General features: G+C 39.9%; 2 protein-coding genes across 2 annotated transcripts; both read right to left on the bottom strand.

The window, feature by feature from the left end:
* Positions 1–6,412: 6,412 nt before the first annotated feature.
* Positions 6,413–17,006, bottom strand: LOC109485428 (alpha-2-macroglobulin receptor-associated protein-like). The gene is made up of 7 exons (XM_019789037.1): positions 16,733–17,006; positions 13,754–13,895; positions 13,091–13,233; positions 11,079–11,187; positions 10,138–10,337; positions 8,569–8,736; positions 6,413–7,479 (listed from the first exon to the last, which is right to left on the bottom strand). The coding sequence occupies exons 1-7, from the start codon at positions 16,904–16,906 to the stop codon at positions 7,414–7,416; spliced, it is 1,002 nt and encodes a 333-aa protein (XP_019644596.1). The 5' UTR covers positions 16,907–17,006; the 3' UTR covers positions 6,413–7,413.
* Positions 17,007–19,832: 2,826 nt separating this feature from the next.
* On the bottom strand, positions 19,833–22,400 carry LOC109485391 (GRB2-associated and regulator of MAPK protein-like). Its single transcript, XM_019788953.1, has 3 exons — positions 22,248–22,400; positions 20,942–21,623; positions 19,833–20,019 (listed from the first exon to the last, which is right to left on the bottom strand). Exons 1-3 carry the CDS (start codon positions 22,381–22,383, stop codon positions 19,875–19,877), a joined length of 963 nt encoding a protein of 320 aa, XP_019644512.1. The 5' UTR covers positions 22,384–22,400; the 3' UTR covers positions 19,833–19,874.
* Positions 22,401–22,577: the final 177 nt, after the last annotated feature.

Here is a 22,577-nt window from a genome sequence, read left to right as displayed (position 1 = left end):
ACACTCCGGTCTAAATCTGAATTTTTTATTTTGGAAATAATAGTTTATCCGTGAGGTTCATTACCATGATGTAATCAAACGCTTGACTAAAGGGGTTTGAACTAACATGACCTGATCAGTTTGTTATGATTTTAGGTACATGTATGGGTAATAATATGCAAGCTTTACATTGTAGTTCGGTCGATGTGTATTGCGATGTGTCTGACATGGCGTCCGTTTATGTGAATAGCCTTTGTGTAAACAAAGGGAGAACTCACAGCGTCCCCATGCCTGGTAAAATACTGAAATCCAGCAAAACAAGTCAACCCTCATGACATTAATTGTGGATTTTGGATACATTTACAAAGAGTAAGGTTATGTTGGAGTTGAAGTGCGGTTTTATTTCACTTAGTGAGCGACAAGTTGTGTAATTCTAGAACGAATAAAGCCATGTAATCATGACGAATTAAAATTATGAAGATCATTTGTCTGCCTTGAAATAAATACATTCACACAATCAGATACATCCTATCATCCAAGTGTTCAGACTGCACAGGCGATTTAACTTAAAACCTATAATATAAAAACAAGATCGTTGTAGTATTGAACGCGATCACGTGATTATATGACTGACGACCAATCCTACCTTGCTCTCGCCGGGACCAGCCAATAAGAGACGCGATGCTTTGTTTTGGTGGGTCGTTTGAATCTTGCTTTGTCACAACGACGGTTTGCTTTTTCAAAACACGTTTGTCTCTGCTTGCAAAGATTACTAGTATGTTCCTGAACTAAAATGGCGTCAAACATTCCGTTCTGTTACTTCGTTTTCGCAACGGAAGAAATGACTCTACTACATTGAAAGGACAACACCGCAACGAACCAGCAAACCGACAGGAGGAAGGGTAAGCTAAAACAAGGATACTATTATATATACGGCACTATCGTTACATATATCTTAAACATGTTGTTTAAAAACCTTGGCTAAGTTGTGCCTACGGCAGAAATATTTATTTTGGCAAGAAGTGTACACTATTTTTTTACTGATTAATAACATAGTTTATTATTTCTACTTAGAAGTACATCGATATAGTTTGTATGTTGCTCAGAACATATGTACTTTTTTCAGGCGCGGATTTGGGATACTTTGAGACGATTTGAAGAAACTTTATCGCCAGGCTGTCGGAGAGCTCAGAAAAGAAAGAAAGAAAAGCGACTGCAGTCACACAGAAGAGGGTGAGTCTATGCAAATGTATATCTTTGCATACGAAGGCCGACAAGGCTCTTGACAATTTGAATTGTTTTCATTACCGAGGGAAATGTTGTGTTTGTATTGTTCCCATGATTACAATGAAAAGAAACAAGTAGACGTTGATGCTTGATGAATGGAGCCTTTTCATCTGGACAAAATTGTTGCTGTCTGACGTTAAAAACATTCGTTAAAAATGATAAATGACTTCTCCTCGAAATGTGTCCATACAGACGTCCGCATCTTTGCCAGGCTTGTTTATAAAACGTCTAGTACATGTACACGTAACTTCAAATGAAATTCAAAAATGCCTTCGACTTTTGACTTAGATTTTCGTTTTTCCATGTCCTGCAGGCCAGGCTGGAGGCAAACAGGCAGACTGCACACCCAGGCTCAGATCTAAAGGCGAGGGTGCTGTGTTAAAGCGCCCGGCAGGCTCCGACGACCCAGGCCGGCCCCGCTGCACTCCCGCCCGGGGTGCACCCCGCGCCCAGCACGCCGCTCCGGCCTGACTGCGATCACAACCGACACCAACACCACGCCATCCCGCAGACAGACATGGGGCAGTTTGTCCTTCCAGGATGAAAACATTTCGCTATGGTCCCCTGAAGCAAGGGGGGGGGCATACCTCCTGGCCTTCAATCTACAACTAAGCCTCATTTTGTAGAGGCGACAACGCAAACTTTACGAAACCGACAGCTTGTCTTTAACGACATTGTAAATTGAATACGTGTTCATGTAATTAATTTCTGAGCAAATGATCTTTTTTTGTAATGACGTGATATTGTTTTCTGCCAAGCCTCATTTAACTTCATGTTAGGTCTGCCATTATGTTTTTGCTACACGTACATGTATTTTGAAGAACTTTGTTTGAGGCCTTCTTTGTTTATTGAAAATTTAGTCTTTTGACTGTTTGTGTAAGCGCCATTCACTTTCATGATCTGAGGGCTATTTTCCTCTTTTAACCTGATGATATGTCAGTATTAGTTACTTTTTGACATTTTTTGCTAAAATGGACTTCTATTTGGAGGTGACTGTGATGAGATGTGATGTTAGTTTACTTTTTAAAGTTAGAGAAATCTGTTAATTACTAGTAATTTCTGAGTTTACACCGGGTCCAACGATTTTAAAAGTCTAGTCCCTGGAAGGCTAGTTCGGGAAAAAGCTATTGTTTCTATGTTTCGGCTACACATTTTTGTAAAGTACCAGGTTACATTATTGTATAGTGTTAGCATAGTGCATAACGTGTATACACTATACATAGAGCGTTATTTTTGTCAGTCTGTAAATGGCGATCCTGTTTATACCAATAAAACGATGAATGAAGTATAAACATGTATTACTTTTTTTTATGAATGAAATGTGTTCCTAAAACATCGAAATGTGTCCCGGGAGCGGGGGAAGCGATTTCTCGGGAGCCGGGCAGCGAAGCCCCGGGAGCAGGAAGGGGGGTCCCCGTAGTGGGTGCAGTGGGGTCCCGAGAACGGGAACAGCAGGGCCCCGGGAATGGGAGCAACGGGTCCCGGGAACGGGAGCAACCGGTCCCGAGAGCGGGGCGGGTTTTGGCCGGGGGGTAGTACCGGCATGTCCGACCCGTACACGGCGAATTTCCGCTGCCGTGTGGAGAATAATTAGGTGATAATTGCCGCTAAATTATGCATATTCCAGCAACGCACGGAGCGGTTCACGGCCATTTCCTGCCGTGTACGGGGATGTACAGGGATCGTGTCCGGGCATATAACGTCCAGTACACGACCTGCACACAAAAAGTGGTTCATTTCCGGGAGTGTACAGGACATGTACGGGACTGGACACGTTTCGTGTGCAGGTCGGAAACCCCCGGGTTCTACCGGAAACCTAAAATATCCGGGAAAGTGTGCGGCAATTTCTCACACGGAAACTAGGGATTTTGTGCCGTGTTTACGTAGAGCATAGACGGGCCGCTCTAATTCAACGCAGAGCATAATTGGCGCATTTTGCGTAGAGCGTATTTGCCATTTTAATTCTACTAAATTAAATGCATTGTAGCCACTTGGAATTTATCGTAAAGCGTAATCGAGAAGTTTCCAAATTCAGCGTAGAGCGTTGTCTGGACCCCCCCCTGCAGGCCCCCAATGATGTCATAACAGGCCTTCTCAAGAATGTCTTGAATGTCTTTTAACTAAACATTTAGGTTAGCTAACCCAGACCAATCATTATAAAGAGTTGATGTCAGTTTTTAACTCTTTCATTAGCATGCACACAAACACACATACACACAACAACACTGGCCAATGCATCCATATAAGCCATTACCATTGAAAGGAAGTCATATACATGTACATGTATCATGTTGCCACCTTGTGTGATAACAGAACCACATGATTTAATTTTATTCAGCAATGCATGACTGCATTTTATATTTATGTAATTACACTGTGGACTTGGTTGGACAAATAATGTTTGGCCTGGTTTGGACTCAAAGTTGCACTCTGATATAACATGCAATCTTCAGATCATTTTTTATGGGCAGTCTTGAAGACAAGACAATTTGTTAAGGCTACATTATTTAACGTTAATCATATATATATATATATATTACATATATTATAATAGAATGACACAAAAAGTGAATTTTCAGGCCATTTCTTCAGAAGCCTGCTTCATTGCAAAAATAAGTGCCTTTCAGGAAGTGGAGGTGACAAAGTATGTTCAAAATTTGTATTAAAAAATTGGAAACACCATGTCAGCCATGTTTGTTTAGATTCTGGTAGTTTGTGGTGGCACCACAAACTGATGCCTGGCTTTCTTGTGGGATGATTTAGCGCCAACAGTAAATGTCCGAAATCTGACATTATTGCACAAAACTGTTGAGAAGTGGGGGTAATTACAATCATATGAACATTTTAAAAAAAATTTTGGTGCAAAAATGTTACATGATGCCAATTTAAAGTAACATATTAGTAGGCTTTAACAATAATCAAATACACGTTGACTGCAAAATAATTAAAATCATTACCTAACTTAAAAACTGCAATTCCAACCACATGCCTATACTTGGCCCGTTGTTTGTCTTCAATGCAAACACTGAGTAGTTCATATTTTCGGAAAATTTACAATAAAATGGGTAAATAGAAATTTAAAGAGGAACTCTTACCTCCACTCCCCGCCATTCTGGAACTGGTCTGACCAGGAAGTTACCCCAGAAATTAATTCGTAACGTCCCCAACTGCGTCCTACGGCCACGAATGGGATAAAAACAACTTAGTCAACAACCCATTTTACGTCGGTGACTTTTTAACACTCCTATACACGGTTATTTCGAAGAAAAAGCCGTCGTTTTCTCCGAATTTGGTGGTAGACTTCAACTTTGGAGGAACAGGAAAAGTTTTAGCGAGTCCACTTCCTGATTGGGTCATGTGACGCGTTTCGACCAATAGGACGGCCTGGATAGCATCAGCATGGGGACAAAGGTCAACTGACAGGGGTAGATTTTGGCGCGAAATTTGTTTCTTGGCCATGTTGATTTGATTGTATGGATGACATCCACTGGGAACCCCAAAACTGATGCTAGCGTGCAAATAAAAAAAAGTTTGGCAAAAAAGTTGCCTTGAAATTTACTATAAGTCTATGGTTTTGGACTTGTTTTCTGTGTCTTTGTTTATCTGTGCTGTTTTGTGACCATATGCATGTAACTTTGTATCAGTTCTGGTTTATATGTACCAGGTTTCTAATAAGTGACACTTTTCTATCTGAATGGAGATTTAATAGAAAACACACGGAAAACCAACTATATCAACTAGAGAACTAACATTTGCAAAGCATTTGCTTTGCAAATGTTAGTTCTCTAGTTGATATAGTTGGCTTTAATGTTTACCTTCGGACATGGTCTGCTCTGTTAATTCTTACTCAAACACATTCACATACATGTATTACTAGTAGTAGTATATGGTGACAGGAGCAGAGAAGACAATGAAATTGCAACATTATGTAACCCAACACCAGTCACCATGGTGACAGACGTCAACAAATCATGTCATTGGTTAGGTCAGAGGTCACTGTTTGGAGAAGAAGAGGAAGAAACGGAGTAAAAACAATATGTTTTCCTTCTGAATTACATGTTAACATATGAAGCACAAGTAAAAAATTCTTGCATTCCAGCAAGCTTCGAATTTCACAACAATTACATCAATGACACAAAAAATTAACAAGGAAATGTTTTTGACATCAAGTTTTATTGTACCATAAACAAGAAGGTTACGTATCATAGATAACCTCTGTGATTCTGTGTATTTCTTTTCGAATATAGACTCTAAAAAATGTGGTCATCATTTTAATACATATATCTGGAATGGCCAATGGCAGTAATATTATTGCATTTGTTACAGTCAAGGGAATTGACATAAGTATCATAATCAATATGAACTTATTTAAAAAGTTAGTACATCTGTTTATAGTGCAATAAGTGCTGTTATCAGTCAAACATCCTAACTATAATTTTTCAAGTCTTAATCAACAAAACTTTCTCCATAAGATTGTGTATTTAGCGTGGAAAATCATGAATAAAAAATTGCAGAGGTAAATTGACATTTAAATTCAGAGTTCAAGGATTAGAACCTACATGTGTACATGCATACCAAAAACTGGGGGGGGTTGTGTTAGAATATTTATACAAACATCTATATGTTTGAGAATACCTGTGTCCAGATCTAAGAATTACCCTTATTACTAAATGACAAAAAAAATTCAATTCATCTTTGATTTGCTTTATGACCAACACTTGGCACCCAAGTTGGGTATACATCATCCAAAATCATATTAGGCCACACCAATTCAATTTGTTGTTTCTCAGATTCGCCCTGTCGATGTTTTTCTGATTTGCAAAAAAAAAAGATTTTAGGTTCCAAATCAACTGCAAATTAATAATGCACAATGAAAGACATATTTTGGCCCCAACGGTAGAAGAAAGTCATTTTCTTCCTAGTTGTTACTGTTTTTCAATGTAACAATGCAACTTCATTTCATTAAAAGTTCAAAATCTATTGTTTTAATTATAAACCATGCCTGGTATGTTGACTTCATGGCTCATATCATAACATTTCTGGCCTTCATGGGGTGCCTTGGCCAGTTTTTTTTGTTTTTTTTCATTTCGCACTGTCGCTTCATATTTTTTCTGAAAAAAATGTGAGAAACAACAAATTAAATTGGTGTGGCCTTACCATTGCATGCATACTAAAATATAATACTAGTAGCAACATCTCAGTTATTCATGCCTACATTGTATGTTTCACATCAGAGATTCAAGGTATCTGAACAATGCTTGAGTGAACATCAGTAGAGTACAGTATTGTCCCTCTTAAATTTTCAATAATATCATATCAGTGTATATACAATCATGGAAATCATACATACTATAAATCATGACTGTAGTTCATCATAGAATTAAGTAATTCTGGCACATGCATTGTAGACTACACTTTGTAAAACATAAATAGAAAACTCTGCCATTATTTTGATTCATTCTTATTCAATGATGAAACAAGATCATTAGCTATAATGAAATAGTTAAGACAGTTCTATATATATACCTACAAATGTAGGTATGACCATGCAAGCTCCTTCTGTTGATTATTTTCTCAATTATAATGTCTGTTTTCATCTAAACACTTTCTCATCTCAGCTCCTTGTTACATTGTATGGCTGTTCTAGGACTTGAAACTTTTGGCTGTTCTAGGACTTGAAACTTTTGACTGTTCTACATGTAGGACTTGAAACTTTTGACTGTTCTAGGACTTGAAACTTTTGACTGTTCTAGGACTTGAAACTTTTGGCTGTTCTAGGACTTGAAATTTTTTGGCATCAGTTTAAAATAAAGCATCAGTTTCATATGAGGCTCTGTACTAGATTTTATCACAGCTTTACATTTTTTTTTAATTGTTAGCTCCTTGGAGATTTGTCAATGAAGATTTCTGTAGTCTTTGATAGTCTAAATGCCAGCCTTTCAGGCTTAGGTACAGGGCTCCAGCCAGCATCTGTTTATGACCTATGATTTATTAGTGTTTTATGACCTATGATTCAGTATGAAACAAATTACAAATACAATGTATGTCTAATTCTGGTATTGCTCATAAAACTATCTGTCCCCAATCCTCCAGCCTGTAGCAGCATTGCTGTTGAGAATGTGACACCGTGCAGGTACACTTTATTCATCACAGCTCATCTATGGGTAGCTCCTTGTTGATTCGATGATGAAGGTCTTTGTAGTGTTTCTTCACCTGTGAAAAAATGAGCCAGCAGAGATATGAGTTCATATGTGTGTAAAAAGGTAAAGGTAAAGCTAGACCCGTATAGCCTTCTTTGAGGCTGTACAAGGGCAGCGGGTATCAACTGTGCTACTAGTATATGCACAACAACTTGTGTGTTACGCCGAAGGGCAGTTATACCGGCTATACAGATACAGAATCTGATACAGTGTCAAGGGCATGGTAAGCAGAGCCTAACACTCTCTTTTCACAGCCTCCCCACCGAAGTCTGGTACTTATTTTTACATCCGGATGGAGTGAAGAAAGTTGTGCAAAGTGCCTTTCCCAAAGGCACAAGATTGGTGGCATTACATGGTTTGAACCTAGGACCTCTGGGTTCCCCCTGAACACCATCAGGATGACATTATGCGACACAACCCAACATACAGCTTATGAGTGTACCATTTGATAAATGATTTGATCTGTAGTGTGGAATGACTATCACATTTTTACTTCAGCAAGTTTTGCAGTTTGTAAATCAATATGCATTGTCTACAATGATTCATATCATTATCAATTTCATGTATAGAACAGTCAAACTGCCCAAGAACAGGTGGTCTTTTGGAAGAGATGAATCTGCAATGCTTCAAACCATACATATATAAGGCCATGTTGATTTGATTATATGGATGACATCCGCGCGCGCATGAATTTTCGGCCGTTTCCAAAAAAAAAAGTTTTCAACCATACTGTAAATCGTACAAAACAGTTGCAAAATGAGCAAAAATATGCCATAAGTTACAAAAAAAAATAATAAAAACTATACCAATGTCGTAGAATGCCAAAATCAAACGAAAAAAGACGAAATTGTAAAGAAATGAACTTGAAGACTAGATTATTCGCCAAACCATATTCTGTGCCATTTGCTCAACCCTCATGACCACGTAGATTTCATAATGAAAAGAACTTTTTTTTTTGCAAAACTTTTTTTTTATTCGCACGCGCGCATCAGCTTTGGGGCTCCCGGAGGATGTCATCCATATAATCAAATCAACATGGCCTAAGCCCTCAAAGCAGCAACTTTTTTCCTAGCATTTATCAAAACCGTGAATAACACATTACCTTATACCCTAGCTCCTTAACCTTGTCCAGAAGGTCGGCATGGCGTGCCTGCTTTTCTTGCGGAAACTTTTCTTCCCCGATGTCTTCCTTCTGCTGCTGAGATGCTACAAGAGCCTGCTTGTAGTGGGAATGTTTGTCCATCTTCTTCTGGAAATGACTGAGTTCCTCCTGCAAAAGCAATTATCATTTATTCATTCGTGTGGAAAGATTGACATATCCTGTACTCTTTCATAAGCAGTGTACAAAATACTTTTTTGAACCAGGTTAGTGGGCAACCAAAGGCAAGGAGTTTTAGGTTGCCCCACCTATCAAATAAGTTACTACTTTCCTCAAATTAAGTAATGTTAGTACATTCATAAGCCTTTAAGAATATTTCTAACAGCCTTTAGTAACTTACTAGTAACTGATACTAGAAATAGCAATTGATATCTAAAAGTAAAAAGCATCTCCCAGCTACAGTGGTACAAGCCAAGTGGGCATGATTTTTTTTTGGGGGGGGGGCATTCTTAAAATTCAGGTAGCACACTGGGCTACCTAGGTTCAAAACCAGGTTGCCCTAAATTTGGTTGCCCGGGGCAACTGGGTAACCAGGTATTTTACACGCTGATAAGTATCCGTAAGTATCATACATTGTACGTGGATTCTTTAGTGTGCATAGAGTGTGGCTCTCGATCCCCAAACACGGGACCTCCATTTAACGTCCTAGCTGAGGGACGTCCCTTACCGAAGCTAGGTACTCATTTACACCTGAGTGAAGAGAGGAAAGTGCCTTTCCCAAGTTTGGTGACATGACAGGTTTGAGGATTCGAACCCGTGACCTCTTGGTTCTGAGCCAAACACTCTGCTGTTATGCCACACAACATAACAAAATAACTATCACTTTTTAAACCTGGACAACAGACTGAGTGTAAGGGAATAACTCTTAATCTCTTTGATACATGTGGTGGGCTCTTAAATGTGCTTCTGGCTCCTCAAACACAGGATCTCTATAGGCTTCACATCCCATATGAGAGGATGTCTCTAACAGAAGCAAAGTACTCATTTTCACCTGAGTGGAGGTAGGACAACTGACAGAACTAGTCAAAAGTTTTTATAAGGTCTGCATCAGTGATATGGTAGTTCCTGTGGTAAGACAGGGCTCGAAATTCATTTTTGGGAATAGGTGCACTGGTGAACCCAACCTAAAAAATTAGGTGCACCAAAATTTTTTGGATGCACCATATAAAACAAAACTTAATTACAGATCTCACTGCTCCTCTTCTGAGCTTGAATCTGAAATGGGAGCTGACTTCAAAACCTTAAACAAGTACTACAACAAAGATTTTATTATTTTTCTGACACTTATATCCTGTGAATATCCTGTGTACTATTATACATTTAATATGTGCAATAATACCTACCAAAATATTTGGGTGCACCAGTACACCCACAGAGAAAAATTGGGTGCACAGCTCCAAATTTGGGTCCACTAAGGTGCATGCATCTAGTATTTGGAGCCCTGATCATTGATAAGTGAATCAAATTAAGATAGTACATATGGTAAGAAAAACAAAACAACACCATCATCACCTTGATAGACTTGAGCTCATCATCAGTGAAGTTCCCCCGGAGTGCAGCCGCCCAGAGCTCCTTGATTTTGGGCTCCTTGAAGTCCATCTCATCGATGTACCCTGAGGATATCTTCAGATCCAGCTTGCCCAGCTTGTCTTTGAGATCCTTAAACTTTTGCTTCAACTCCACGTTCTTCTCTCTTCCTTCAATGGTGTTTTCTATTAAAAGATAAGGAAAGAAAAGAAAAAAAATTCAACATCGAAAGAACAATGCAAAAGATAATGAGTAACAGACGAATCTGTTGGATCAAGGAGGCAGTCTGGATAAGAAAGTCAACTCCTGTGATGAACTGGGACAGGGCTCGAAATATTGGAGCTGTGCGCCCAGTTGTTTTCTGTGGGTGCACTGGTGTACCCAAATATTTTTGTAGGTATTTTGGTACATATAAAATGTATAATAGTATGCAGGATATTCTTGGCATACAAGTGTCAGAAAAATAATAAAATCTTTGTTGTAAATTTAAGCTCAGAAGTAGCAGTGAGATTTGTAATAAGTTTTTGTTTCATATGGTGCATCCCAAAAATTTTTTGTTCATCTAATATTTTAGGCACCTATTCCCAAAAATGAATTTCGAGCCCTTTGGAATGAGGGGGATACATAATAGCCACGTTTGGGATAGCATTCTCACTGCAAATGCCCACAACAAATTGGCTACACATACTCTAGTTAAGTGGTAAGAACAGTACTCCAGTCAGGAAGATGTCTGATAGACATCAAAACGTAAGCAGGAGAGAGACATTATACAGTACTGGTTGTGAAAAAAGAAAATCTCAATATTCCTAATCCCATGTTTTAACAACCTGATGAAATTATATTCAGCACAAGAAGGTGAGATTTTTATGCAAGAAGTAACACGAATATTCAGGTGAATATAAACCAGTTTTGGCTGCTAAACCCACCTTGGTGTTCTGGTAACTCGTTGGCCATCATCTGGTATTCTTCAACCTTCTCCTGATGATGCTTCAGTTCTGTCTTTAATTCATCCAACTCCTCTGGGGAGAATCCAGCCTGGGTGGAAAGTGCAAAGGGCACACATTTTTTATAATTAGGCCACTCCAATTTATCATCTTGGTTAATGGACTCGCCCGCTTCATTTTTTTCTGATTTGCAAAAAAAAAATTAAAAAATTCAGAATCAACTGCAAAATGCTCATAGTTTGCCCTAAACAGTTGAAAACAGTCCCTTTCTTCCTACATGTAGTTGTTACAGTTATTCCATCTTTCAATGTAGTGGTATCATTAAAAGTTAAAAATTCATTGTTTAAATTTTGAACCAGCCTGGTGTGTTGACTTCCTATCGTACCAATTTGGGCCATAATAGGATGCCTAGGCCTGTTTTTATTTTTTCTATTTTTTCGCCTGCCCGCTCCATTATTTTTCTAGAAAAATCTGTTAACCAAGAAATCAAATTGGTGTGGCCTTAGTTAGTATGTTTTCCATTGTATCTATACACAAATATCAATGTCCTAGCCAGCCTAAAACGTTTTAAAACCTATCTTTGTTTATATTCTTTGTTAGGAATGCCCTCTAGCATAATTGTATCAAACTGCAGCTCTAGTCTAACATACTTTGGGAGATTTAAATGAGGCACTCTGCATCATTTAATCACAAAGGTCTTATTGTTTAGGGGAAAGCATGTCCAATTGTGTACACACCACGCCACAAACATGTAAAACTTAGCCTTTCTTTTAATTTAAGTTGTTGAGAAAATTAGCTATTAAAGGCATCCAAATTGCAGTTTTTAGGGGTTGGAAACCATGCCCGTAGCCAGGATTTTGAATGGGGGGGTTCTTCCGACTGCTTGAGGGGACCTCGAGCGCCGTAGGCGCGAGGCGAGCGCCGAAGGCGCGAGGTTCCTAGGGGGGTCCGGAAATATTGAAAAATGAACCTTCTAAAATGGCATTTCGTGCGTTTTTGAGAGGATTTCAAAGAAAAAATTGGAGATAAGTTTCTATTCAATGACAAAGGGAGCAGTTTTTCTACGATTCCAGTCGATCTTTTCAAGAAAACTCTTGGACCTTTACATAAAAAGTGGACCAAAAAGTGGACCTTTACATAAAAAGTGGACCAAAAAGTGGACCTTTGAGCCTTGTGGGGGGTTCTTCCGAACCCCCGAACCCCCCTGGCTACGGGCATGGAAACTCAATTTTCCAAAGCCAATACTCAAGTCATTTATCTACTAGTACATAGTAAGTTGAAACCACACTATCCCAATGTAAATTGACCTTCATGGAGCAAAAATACCCAACATTCTAATGAAAAATGGTTACTGAAAGGGCCATGGGCTGATTTTTAGGGTACCACCCAGAAAATATAAAGGACTCATGTTGGGGCTTGTTTCTGCAGTTTTAAAGGCCCAAAGTATGAAATAAATGTACTGACTCAAATGTGAACCAGTATGTGTCAATATCGCAAAGATTGCCTTTTTCAGAATATTTCGAGTTTTGCTGCCCTGAAATCGCATTGGATGCCTTTAAAGGCTCAGGAAAGATAAGCTTTACTACATGTACAGACATCATGATCAGGGTGCTAGGATGTAATTTTAGCGTAGTGGTGCTGGCTGCCTGTCGATGGGCCCTCCTTCCGTGGTGCGGAGCTTTTAAAAATTTGAGCTAAAAAAAGAAGGGGCCATTAATTTTGAGGAATACCCAAAGGGAAAAAAATGTTATTTCTAAGGTATGTACAATGTATCATTGATTGGTAATTTTCCACATTTGATCTGGCATTCTTGAACAAAGAAATACAGTCACAATGCTGTATGTGTAGGGGGGAAATTTAGCGTAGGGGGTCAAAATTTTAGCGTAGTGGGGGAAATTTAGTGTAGTAGGGGGTCAAAATTTTAGCGTAGGGGGCCCCTACGCTACTTTGTGCTAGCTGGAACCCTGGACATTGAAAAAATTTATATATCTCACCTTTTGTGCCTTCATCCAGATTTTCCTGATCCTCTGGTCTGTGAACTCACTGGCCACATCCTTCGCATGTCTCATGTTTGTGTCCACATCATTTCTCATGGGTTGATACTTGCCTCCATCTATCCCATACTTGATCATCAGTTCTAAGAAGAGAAAAAGTTATTTTGTTGACACAGAAAATCCTAAAGTACTGCTCCTACATTTTGTATCACAAAATATACTTCTTGACAAAATAGTAGATAATACAGCAACAGACTAATAGCAGATACATGTATTATAGAAGTGATTAAAACTATCAAGCATGGAATTAGAGCTGTGAACCTAACAAATTTAAGGTCCAGGTCCAGCCCTATATATGTTTTTTTTTTACCTAAACAAGTTTGACCAATCATCTGAGTTATACATGTAGCTAATTATCTTTTTTTTTAAGATAAATTGTTGTCTTTGTGAGTTTCCATATTTCAATATTTCAATCTAAAAACAAGAATATTTACTGACATTTTCCTGATTTCCAAGTGTTGAATTGTCAAAATTGTCATCTTCAACTAGTTCAAGATGCAATTTACATGTACCTATTTCTAATGTAAAAATGGTCTAGATCTTTACTACATTTGTTTGAGAATTCTTACTTAGTTATCCTTCTACAGATGCAGTATAACTTACTATGGAGATTTTGTCTCAGGTTGGCCTCTTTCATTCCATCCTGGTCACCCCCGTCTGCCCTGAGTTTCTTCCACTTGAACTCTTCCATCTCGTGTAGCTTCAGGTCACTGTGGAGGTCTGCCAGCTTGGCTGCAGACACGAGCTTCATGTGCGGAAAAATACAACATTTACAACAGAATTGTGAAATCTTTTTATTCACATTAGGCCACACCGACATAATTTTATGGATGACATCCTCTGAAGACCCCCAAACTAGTGTGCGCGGACGAATAAAATAAAAATCCGGCCAAAAATAAAAATGCTACTAAACCACTGGAATACAAAGGCAAAGCTGGTATTGTGAATTTGCGGCAGAACTGCGGCACAACATAGCGATGTATATACGACAAGCCGGCACATTTTTTGGATTTATGAATCGACACTGTACCGAGGTCTTGAGCCGTGGAGCTTTTGTAGCCTGGGTGCCATCCTCCAGAGTTACCACCGGCTCCGTACTGTCGCTATATAGCAAGCTACCATGGACTATCCAGGCCAGAGCCTCAGATGACGTGATCCTTTTTTTTTTTTTGTAGAACAGACGAAAATCAATGCGCGTATGTCATCCATAAAATTAAGGCGGTGTGGCCTTACCATTTGTTTCAAAAAGGCCGATTTTTCAATGATCATCTAAATAAGTACAGCTCATACCAGTCAAGGAACTTTTTCTTTTTTCAAATCCCCAATGTCTGCTTAACACAGCCCCAGAAGTAACACTTAAGATCCTGCGGGGCCCATATATATATGGGCTGCACATACAGTACTATCTATATAGTGCCCTGTATATGTGCGATTTGGGGGTGTTTCTCGTGCAACGCATCACACCGCAGCGAAACGCAACGAATGCGGAAGTAACTACGCCGCCGCAGGGCAAAAAAAATCAAGGGTCTGTGACCTGATTAAGACATGAAATTATTTGAAAATATTGTGTAAAAATTGCCAGCAGGACAAGGGTTAATTATATATATAGAAGTAGTTCTTTGTCAGCCACTGAACCATCTTAAGTTTACACAGGCTGCCCTAACACACATGTAGGTCACATGACAGGTGTGTAATCAAATTAAGTCTGCCCCAATCAGATCAGGACAACTCACCCTCTCCTACAAAGAGTGCTTACTCATTGCAGGCTTGATTACCAAACTTAAACAGGCCATGTTGATTTGATTATATGGATGACATCCTCTGGGAAAACTGATGCAAGTGTGCGAACAAAAAAAAAAGTTGCCTTCATTGTGAAATCTACGTGGTCATGAAGGTTGAACAAATGACTTGGTATGGGAATGATAGACTCTTCATTTTCATTTCTTCACATTTTCTTCTTTCCTTGATTATGGCATTACATAGCTATAGTATTGTTTTCCAACATACAACATGCTTTGTAGTTGTACTAGTACTATTTACATTCTGGTCGAACTCTTTTTTGGAAGAGGGACAAAAATTCATGTGTGGGACATGTCATCCATATAATGAAATCAACAAGGCCTAAGCATGTAAAGCAAGTCAATCAACAATTACCAACATATAGTTTTATCCTGCTCTTGCCCCAAACTACTAGTACTTGTACTATATACACCTAACAGCTGGTGTTTTACGCCGAAAGGTGGTTATACCGGCTATACAGATACAGATATATGTAGTAAAGGAAATTTGCCACATGTTGCACTTGCAGTTAATAATTTACAGTGTGTGAAAGATGATCCAAGGCTATTTCAAACATTTGTCTTATCTCTGCCACCTGTAGCAATATTAGTTATAAATTATGAATGTACTTGTAGCCAATCATCTTTCTTCTGTCACACCCACGAAAATGCTTTGACAGACAGGTTTTTTTTAGCTAAAACAATTGCAACACTAGCATAATGGATTCTGATTACAAAAGCAAAGGTTTTCAACATGTACATTGTATTAGTAAAGTGCTATGTAACGTTACACAATGTATGAACATACATTGTATCAGGGCTCGAAATACTGGGTGCATGTGCACCTTAGTCAGTTACATGTAGTGCACCCAAATTTGGAGCTGTGCACCCAATTTTTTTCTGTGGGTGAACCAGTGCACCCAAATAGTTTTGTAAGTTTACACTTATGTAAAGATGTTTAATGAGTAGTAGAATACAGCATATTCTTAACTAAGTGTCAGAAAAAAATAGAATCTTTGTCATGGTACTTTTCTTTTGAAATGAAACATAAGTTTTGCTGACATTCTATTTATTAAAGTTTGCTGACATTCTACTTATTGCATCTTATACATATTAACGTTATATGGTGCACCCCCCCAAAAAATTTTGTGCACCCAATTTTTTTAGTTTGGGTGCACCGTTTTAGTTTGGGTGCACCTGCACCTATTCCCAAAAATGAATTGATGTCGCTTATCTATGCGAGTTACACAAAAATATCATAGAAACGTCGACGCCAAATTTTATTTCACGTAACGTTACACACACATGGAAAGGTTCCCTTTAAGTAAAACCAGTGCAAGTTTGTTTTTCTAACGGTACTGCCCCGTATCAGTCTCTGAGGGCGTACCCAAAACACACGCCGCAGGAAAAAAGGAAACATTTAATTTGCTTTTCAAGGGGGAGGGGCGGAAGTTACGTACGTACGGTACACACGACAAAACTGTAACGTTACGATCTGATCTTTTTTAGTCCTTTCTACTCTCCAAGGAGAGGTTTAAGATTTGTCTTATTTTTGGCGAGTTTTGGGCATTTTTATGGGGCTCTCTTTTTCGTCCTAGTAATTTTTTTCAGTACGCCAATCTCCGGTTGGCAAAAATTATGGTAACTGTCTGGCACATGGATACTGCGCCTGGTCTTGTACTATCTTTGCAGCCAAAAAAAATCTTCTTGGAGATTATCCGTTATCAAAGACTTACATGTAACTACAGCCATTCCAAAGATCCGATTGTATAATTTGTACAACGCTGTAACATGGTACTCTTACCTTCTGTGCTTTCACCCATACGGCCTCCACCTTTGCTGAACGAAATTCGCGATCAGCCTTTTCCTTCGGGTGCAAATCGTTCTTCTCTTTCGAATATTTGCCCGCTCCAGTCAGGCAAAGTTGGGCACAGAAGCCCAGAATGACAAGGTGAACGCAAAAGTGTGAGGAACCCATGGTGGGATCCAAGAAAACCCGGCGGAACAAACTGTGAGCGGTGAGAAAAATTACTTGCGTGCTGTCCTCTGCTTTCCACTGACTTTGAATCACACGTTTAACCTTTAACCTCCCCGCCCACAGTACCTTATTATGCCTGTAGTGTCGCTGTATAACCGCTGAACCAACAAGGGAAGCCACATGTAAGTAGTTGTGGCATGAGGACAGGTTTTGTCTGGAAAGCGGGCCCAGATGGTATTAACATGAACTTCAAACCTTATTTGATTAGTCTGTCCATGATATACTTTGTTAATGTCAGCTTCAAGATCACAGGCAAGTGTTTAAAGCTGTTTTAAGCGTTTTTAAGGGCCTGTTATAGAGTGAGGAGCAACTTTCGTACTCGGTCGTTAAGTTACGTTAGCGTGACAGTGGCAGGCGATTGAAATCGAGTTGCGCAGGGTATAGTTATCTTCAGAATTTTGTCAGAATTGTAATTACTTAACTAGAGTTCGGCTATCTCATACCTCCGGTATTATATTACGTCAAGTGTTAGTAACGTCTGATTTTGATGATTACATGCTCTTGGCGTTGCTGAAGGTGTTCAGTATGTCATGATACTTTGCAAACTTTGCCACTTTAACATTCGATCTCAGGTAATTAATTTTGATTGATTGATTGATTGATTGATTGACATATCCTGGAAACGATAAATGATTTTTTGGTCGACTTTGAATGACAGCATTCTCCAAAAGACGGGACTGGCAGTGATAAGTACCTATAATGGAAACGTGTGGGGTCGTGTGGCGCAACGGCAGCGTGCGCGACTCGGAATCGAGAGGTCCCGGGTTCGAGTCCTGACATGCCACCGATCTTGTGCCCTTGGGAAAGGCACTTAACACAACTTTCCCCACTAGACTCAAGTGAAAATGAGTATTGTCTGTCCAGTATACGTTTCTATGTGCGGGACACAACACCAGCAACAGCTGCCTCTGTTCCGCGTGTATTGGCATTTGCATTGTTGCAATTTCAATAAAATAAAAATAAATGGAAACATCTTTCCAGCTTGAAGAGAATTATTTCAAAAGACTAAAAACAAAAACAGCCACGGAGATCTTACTTAGCAAGTCTTTATATTCGCAGTAGGCAAACACGGCAATTGTACTTTGCCATTCAACATACATATATTTCTAAGTGGTTCACAAGACCACCTACCCTGGATGCCAAACTAGTATCGGGCCGTTAGCCGTTTTCCTTCGGCAGCCAAGAGCCCTTCGCCCGCCTATCTAAATTACCGCTACGGGGGAGTTGAACCCGAGGGGTTGGCCGGCCCTATTCGTTTGTAGGGCCAGCCAAACTCCCCCCGGGCTAGACTCCCCCGTAGCGGTAATTTACCCCAGCGGACGAAGGGATCTTGCGGCCCGGGAAAACGAGTTTGGCTTCCAGGGTAAAGACCACCAAATCGTCTACTTAACACAAATATGACTGAGACCAGCTCATCTGTGATCACAAACAAACAAACAAATCAACAAAGTGTCTACTCAAAACTTACAGCATGAGCATGTGATGATATGTCCTTGTATCTTGCATGTAAAGCCAGCAACAAAATCTTATGATACAACTGAAACGTTATAACTGCTTTCAAAGCACAATCAGGTGGGGAACTACGATTAACAAAAATAGATACATTTGAGGAATGGTCAGCTTTTAACGCCCCACTAGGCGACTTTTGTATGGTTCTCAAACTATTCTCATAAAATCGAATAGATTCTATTCTATACTTGAAAGATAATATGGTTTTCTTGCTTAAAGCAAATATTTCAGGAGATTGGTGAAACAGTCTAATTATAATTGTTCTACTTGTACATTGCTTTTTCAGTCGTTCTTAATATGGGAAATGTACATGTTTTCTATTTTAAACATTTTGATTATCTATAAAAGAACTATATGTTTCACTTTTGTATCTATCCCAATACTATTGCTAGAGTATTCGTTGTACATTTAAAGCAAGACGTACATATAATTCATTGGCAGAACTTGTCACGGAATCACAATAGTTAACATATACATCAGGGCCCATCACCCTTCATTGAGCCGCGACGGGGGCCGACATCGTCTACCAGATACCTTTGACCCAGTGTTGACTTCAAAGAAGCCACGTGACAATCTTCACTGGGTCAGTCTACTGAGGAAGACCAGAGTGACTGGTCGAAAGCTCTAGGTGAGAGAATTTTTTGTGTTGGATCAAAAGTTTTAACTTTAAACATGTAACTACCAACACAGATGAACTTTCATGATAGTTAACATCGGTGTTTTAGTGTATCCATGGTACATGTACATCCTACAATATAACCAAGTCTTCTTTGGAGTATTTGCCCTCACGTGACATTGACGTAAGTATTGTCTACCATGCTAGATGGTTAAACCTAGAAGTTATCAAACACTATAAGCCATAGTATATACATAAACTTTTATAGACATGGAATAAAACTGTGAGTAATTTCAGAGATTTCTCCTTACGTACATGCACTACGTAGTCTTTGGAAGATTAAGAAACAATGAATAAGGTATTTCTTCAGTGTCTTACCGAAGTTGTTTTCTAGGCTATATACATAGAATTGTTGAATATTAAAGAACATCGAAGAGATTTTACAAACTAAATAGCAGGAATGAAATATCAATATTTGGAAACAACAAGGGTAGAATAGCCAATTTGAGTAGTAGATTAATCTTAACTATTCGGCGGAAATACTTGACACCATGTCAAACTGGCTGAATTATATCTCACAGCATGTATTATTATAAGCCGCTGTTCGAAATACCTTGGAGATAATACGATTTATACAAATTCCATTCCATGGCGCCGCGCCAGCGCATGTAATAATCTACAAGTAAGGCTTATTATCACAATTCCGTTGATATTATTTATCACACCATTCTGCGTTCATTTCATGTTCCTGTAAGATGCTAGAATCCCCACGTACACGCCCCGTCACTTGGGACGCCAGCCTCTCTGAAACCTCAGGAGTTTTGTAGCCTGGAACTCGTTCATGCCGAGGTCGTTGATGAGCATGCCTCGATCCAAATCCATCAGGAGCTTCCCATCAATCATTTCGTCCTTGAAGACGTTGACGAAACTGTACGTCAAAAATAAATAAAGATATGGCATGATAAGTAACGTTTTCCAATCCCCTCACTTCGCTTGCCAAATGTCATTGATAGGCCAGAAGAAAGTAAAAACGCATACCGCAAGTTCAGCATATAAGACTTTACAGTCCTAGACAAGAGCGACACCTGACTTATGTTGTTAAAAGTGCAGTCAAGTTTTATGATAACGTCCAAGCACCGTTGTTTATCAAATGTGATTGATAGACTAGAAGAAAGTAGGATGTTTCCGTCTGTTAAAAAAAGCATGTCGGGTTCAACAAAAACAAAATTTTACAGTCTTAGTCAAGAGCGAAACCTGTCGAATTTTGCTAAAAGTGCAGGGTCAAGTTTTAGTTATAGGATAACGTCCCAATGTACAGTTGGGATTTCGTGCTGTGTAAATTGCTCCTTGTACTCCTTAGCATAGATAGTTTTATATTACAGACAGAAGCAAAATCCAGAGGTGCAGCTACATATATCTGGCTTCTATCTTCAAATGTATTTGTTTGTTTGTTTCTTGTGTTACGTCTGTACTTTTTGTGAGTCAGTCGTTTAATGCCAGATTTAAATTTACCTGTGCTAATCCTTGTAGTCATCTGTTTCATTGCCAATAAATATAAATACAACTAGAGAAGTAACATTTGCAAAGCAAATGTATAATGTTTACCTTCGGACGTGGTCTGCTCTGTTAATTTTTACTCAAACACATTCACATACATGTACTACGTGTATATGGTGACAGAAGTAGAGCAGACCATGAAATTGCAACATTATGTAATCCAACACCAGTCACCATGGTGGCAGACGTCAACAAATCATGTCATTGGCCAGGTCAGAGGTTAGTGTTTGGAACAGAAGAGGAAGAAGAAACTGAGTAAAAACAATATGTTTTCCTTCGGTAAACATAAATACCTGTCGAGTTTTAGCATCCTGAGGCATTCCGACAAATCGTCTACGTTCAGAGCCGTGGTGTCCTCAGGAACCTCCGACAGCCCTGTGTACCTGGTGGTCGGGGCAGGGGACGGCTTGATAGAAGCGGAGGGTGGATGCTCGTATTCCTGCTTCGGTTCTTTAATCCTGGGCTTCAGAGCTGCCGTGCGAGTAGAAGTAGCACTGACGGGCTGAGGCTCCTGCGAGGGCGTCCTTCTGCGCTCCCTCTGACCTGCTACATTCTTCGCGACGTCTTGTCTTGTTGGCCCACCTTCTGGCGCTTGGCGGTACCTGGCCTTTTCTTCTGAAACCACGAGATCGTCCGCAGCAGCGGGGACGCCTTCATCATTAGCGGACAACAGATCAGCAGAGGCCCGCCTCTGCGACTTCTCGTCTTCCGGCACCTCCTTGCGGCGGCTCCGCTGATTGCCCCTGACGCTCACCGTCATGGGCCAGCTGAGCACCGGGGAGGCCGGGCCTTTGGCCTCGGGGCTCTGACGGTGGCGCACCCGCTGAGTGTTGAACTGTGTCTCGGAGTCAGACAGCGGTCTCGGCCACAGAGTCTTGTCATTGGAGAGGGGGTGGATTTTGAGAACGTGGGGTTCAATGTCCTCCAGGACGTGCTGGCGAGCTTCAACTAGTCGTGAAGGATACATCAAGATGTCTGGAAAGGGAGACAAAAAGTCAAACTGAGCTAGAATTAACCGTTTTACGGTATTTTTTTTTAATTTACAAATGCAACGACAGCATCAAACACTTTTAATCAGAAGTGGTTCCACAAAATGGTAATGGCTGTAGTCAACTTTGCTCAAATTAAGCCTAAATTTCTATGATACACTCAACTCGCCATATATACAGAGGTATAACTCGGACAATACAAGCATGCAATGAGCCAAAAAGCAGTTATTTACTCGAGCAACTGGATATGGTTTTGGAAACGGTCAGACGTTTCAGCAAGTATCCACTAGCTTTCGTCAGTGACTGAGAGACCAGAGGGAAAATGCAGGTTTATAAGCACAACCTATTGATTGATATGCAAATAAAGTGAAGACAATTTTTTGGAAGTCGAAAAGGGAACAAAAGGCAGACAAGATAATGCAATCTCTCAGTCACTGACGAAAGCTAGCTGAAACGTCTGACCGTTTCCAAAATCACATCCAGTTGCTTGAGTAACTGCTTTTTTGCATATTGCATTACCTGGATGTCTAACCTTCATCGACCAAGCATGCAATGTACGTAAAAACAGACACACGTGTACATTAGTGACCGGAGCAGTACACGCACGTACCTCTGTTGCCGCAGGCCTGCTCGAAGTCCACACAGCGGACCACCGTCCTGTCGTACCTGCCGACAAGCTCCAGCCACTGGTCATCATCCCCGCCCACTAGACCTTCCGCTATCGCTAACTCCAGCTTCAGGAACATCGGGATAACCAGCACAGACTTGCTTAGGAGACCTGCAAGAAGCGATGATGATGATTTATACATGTTGTATAGCAGTGCAATGTTGTCGTTTTTATATGTTTTCATGGTCATTGCTCTGCAGAACTCACCCAACTAGTTCCACCACTCGGAACTTTTAAGCGATCCACTAGGTTCTCTACTAGTTCACACAACTT

This window comes from Branchiostoma belcheri, unplaced genomic scaffold (assembly GCF_001625305.1).
Source record: "Branchiostoma belcheri isolate BF01 breed outbred unplaced genomic scaffold, Haploidv18h27 scaffold75, whole genome shotgun sequence".
NCBI classification, from domain to species: Eukaryota; Metazoa; Chordata; class Leptocardii; order Amphioxiformes; family Branchiostomatidae; genus Branchiostoma; species Branchiostoma belcheri.
This window is presented reverse-complemented; position numbering and strand designations above follow the sequence as displayed.